At 33.6% G+C, this 2,500-nt stretch overlaps 3 protein-coding genes across 5 annotated transcripts in view; 1 reads left to right on the top strand and 2 right to left on the bottom strand.

Moving 5' to 3' along the window:
* LOC100631713 (AMMECR1-like protein) overlaps positions 1 to 674 on the bottom strand; it is a 1,840-nt gene extending 1,166 nt beyond the window's left edge. For both annotated transcript variants that reach the window (XM_020003964.1, XM_003390487.3), the window contains exons 1-2: positions 615 to 674; positions 159 to 380 (exon numbers count right to left, since the gene is read on the bottom strand). In XM_020003964.1, the coding sequence (XP_019859523.1) occupies positions 159 to 380; positions 615 to 646 (254 nt within the window). In that variant the 5' untranslated portion in view covers positions 647 to 674. The remainder of the gene's footprint in view (positions 1 to 158; positions 381 to 614) is intronic.
* A 156-nt stretch (positions 675 to 830) lies between these two features.
* On the top strand, positions 831 to 2,175 carry LOC109587743 (uncharacterized). 2 transcript variants are annotated; one of them, XR_002187767.1, is made up of 5 exons: positions 831 to 845; positions 1,236 to 1,338; positions 1,417 to 1,674; positions 1,753 to 1,881; positions 1,928 to 2,175. XR_002187767.1 is itself a non-coding variant. In XM_020003967.1 (5 exons), exons 2-5 carry the CDS (start codon positions 1,463 to 1,465, stop codon positions 2,036 to 2,038), a joined length of 408 nt encoding a protein of 135 aa, XP_019859526.1. In that variant the 5' UTR covers positions 1,236 to 1,338; positions 1,417 to 1,462; the 3' UTR covers positions 2,039 to 2,175. The 2 variants fall into 2 exon arrangements, 1 of the variants encoding a protein (XP_019859526.1); XM_020003967.1 differs by lacking the exon at positions 831 to 845 and having other exon boundaries at positions 1,417 to 1,465; positions 1,510 to 1,674.
* Positions 2,076 to 2,500, bottom strand: part of LOC100631587 (F-box only protein 21-like) — a 2,069-nt gene continuing 1,644 nt past the window's right edge. Inside the window, exon 5 of the mRNA XM_003390486.2 lies at positions 2,076 to 2,332. Within this exon, the coding sequence (XP_003390534.2) occupies positions 2,187 to 2,332 (146 nt within the window). The 3' untranslated portion in view covers positions 2,076 to 2,186. The remainder of the gene's footprint in view (positions 2,333 to 2,500) is intronic.

Raw genomic sequence — 2,500 nt, 5'->3', positions numbered from 1 at the left:
TATGTATCAGGTTTAGTATGAAATTACTTGATTAATTAGAGGGGTAAATAGTATTTGACTAACAGAATTTTACTGTACATGTATACGTGTAATATTGTACATGTAAATGTATGATATTATAAATTGATATTTATCATTACTATTATTATTATCATTACTATTCATCGTTTGAGAAGTGTGGGCTCCTAGGAGATGGTGATTGGGTTAAATGAGCTAAGAGAACATCAAAACAATAATAACACATGTCAGGAGAGACTACACTCCCAGCCTGAGGTGAGTGACAGGCTCCATTGGTTAGTCCTCCTACTGCTCCTCCTCCTCCTACTGTTGACTGAGGACCTTCTTCATCATCTTCAGCCCTCTCACCCATAGCCTTTGGACTAGAGGGAGAGAGGGGGAAAGAGGGAGAAAGAGAGAGAGAGAGAGAGAGAGAGAGAGAGAGAAAGAGAGAGAGGAAGAGAAAGAGAGAGAGAGAGAAAGAGAGAGAGGAAGAGAGAGAGAAAGAGAGAGAGGAAGAGAGAGACAAAGAAACAGAGAGATTAATGAAGACAGAGATTGAAAGAGAGAAGTAAAGAAATAAGAGAGAAGGAAAGAGGGTGAGAGTTTCAAAATACCTCTTGTTTTCACCTAAGCACTGTTTCAGCATAATTCCTAATTAATGCCCTTAGTTATGAATAGTTAGTAAAAAAATGACAATGACGTCACGTCCGGTTTGAATTACTTCCGGTTTCGTCATCAAAATTAATTTCCTAAAAAATTAATAAATAAAATTTGCTGTGTAAAATGAGCAGTAAGAGATCCAGAGAAGATAAAAGAGACAAAGAGAGACACAGACAGCACAAGAGGTAATATAAGCAGTGATAAGTATTAAACTATGAGGAGTAGGTTAATATGTGACCATAATTGACAAAAGGTACCTTATGGCGGATTTTTAAATTCATCATTATAATGAAAAATATCAACCTGTGAGTGCTCTGTTAGACAAATATTGTTTTAAAAGTTATATAATAACTTTTTACATCTTTTGAAGAAATTTTGTGATAAATAGAGCTCAGGAAGTTGCATTTTTCAGGCTGTAAAGACCAATTTTCCTATCCGCCATAAGGTACCTCTTGTCAATTATGGTCACATATACTTAAGCTTTCTATAGTGTAGTCTATAGTGGTGATCAGTCTTTAAATTGTAACTATTTTAAATTTTTATTATTATTGCCACCTACTATTTTTATTATTTAGAGGTAGGTACTGTATCATAATGCTACCAGTATTAATTAATTAATTAATTAGACAGATCACGATCACCTCTTAATGTGAAGAAAACCACATCAACTGATCAAAGGTAGTTTAATTAATTATAATAATTATCGTCCTTTTTAAATCATAATAATTATTAATAAGAAATATTTATTATTGTTAGTAATAAAGAAAAACAGGCAAAAGTTGACAACGATGAATACAAAAACATGGTAATTAATAATTAAAAGCATTTAATTAATTATTGCGTAATGAGACTCCTGCTGAAAGGCTCAAAGCTAAAGTAAAGGTACTCTTAGACAAGACCACGCCCTCTGGAGCCACGCCTCCACCCAATCCGGTACAAGTACTTGAGCTGGAAACAGAGAATGAGTTTAAACCACAGAGTTTCACATCAAAAAGAAAAGACAAGAATAATCAAGTACTGATATTATCTATTTCCATATTTAGTATATTAATTTTATTTTAACCACACCCATTACCACGCCCATTTTTATAGGAGGATAAAGTTTCCGAAGGTACTTCTATTGGTCGACATGACGATGCAATGTTTGGTGCAACTAAACGAGACGATGAAGGGATGGAAATAATTTCACACGTACCGTCTCTAATTACAAAAACAATCGAAGTAGGCTGTGGGCATTAATTAGAGTAATTTAATCGTCTTTTTGTAGTTACCGGTTCTCAGTGATGCTGAGGTCAGCAGATTATCGGAAGAAAGAGCTTTAAAATGGAAAGAAAAATTAAAACTTTTACGAGAAAAATATATACATGTACATAACTAAATAATTATTAAGCAACAAGAACAATAACAATAATAATAATAATAATAATAATAATTGCAGATGGCATTTGAAATGAAGTGTGTCTTATATAATACATCTGTGGATTAATTGATGAATATTATTAATTATTATATAAATTGGCCGAAGGTCACTGAACTGCTGTTGTGTTTGGATACTTCTCTTGAAGAGCATTATTGGGAATATATCTGTCGCCAGCGAATGATTTGAAGTATTTACCAACCTCCCAGTGTCTAATGGGACGTAACTCGGACACTGGACAAATGGTAAGCGACTCTGTATATGAACATGAACAAAAGGAGAGAGAGGGAGAGAGAGAGAGAGGGAGGGAAAAAGTAATTGACATGTATATTAATGTATTGCTTATTATAATCACAAGAATACAACAGGGTTCGTGTATATACACTTACCCTTACAAAAATTGTATCCAGGATAATACTCAAG

Source organism: Amphimedon queenslandica, unplaced genomic scaffold (genome assembly GCF_000090795.2).
Source record: "Amphimedon queenslandica unplaced genomic scaffold, v1.1 AMPQUscaffold_12462, whole genome shotgun sequence".
NCBI classification, from domain to species: domain Eukaryota; kingdom Metazoa; phylum Porifera; class Demospongiae; order Haplosclerida; family Niphatidae; genus Amphimedon; species Amphimedon queenslandica.
This window is presented reverse-complemented; position numbering and strand designations above follow the sequence as displayed.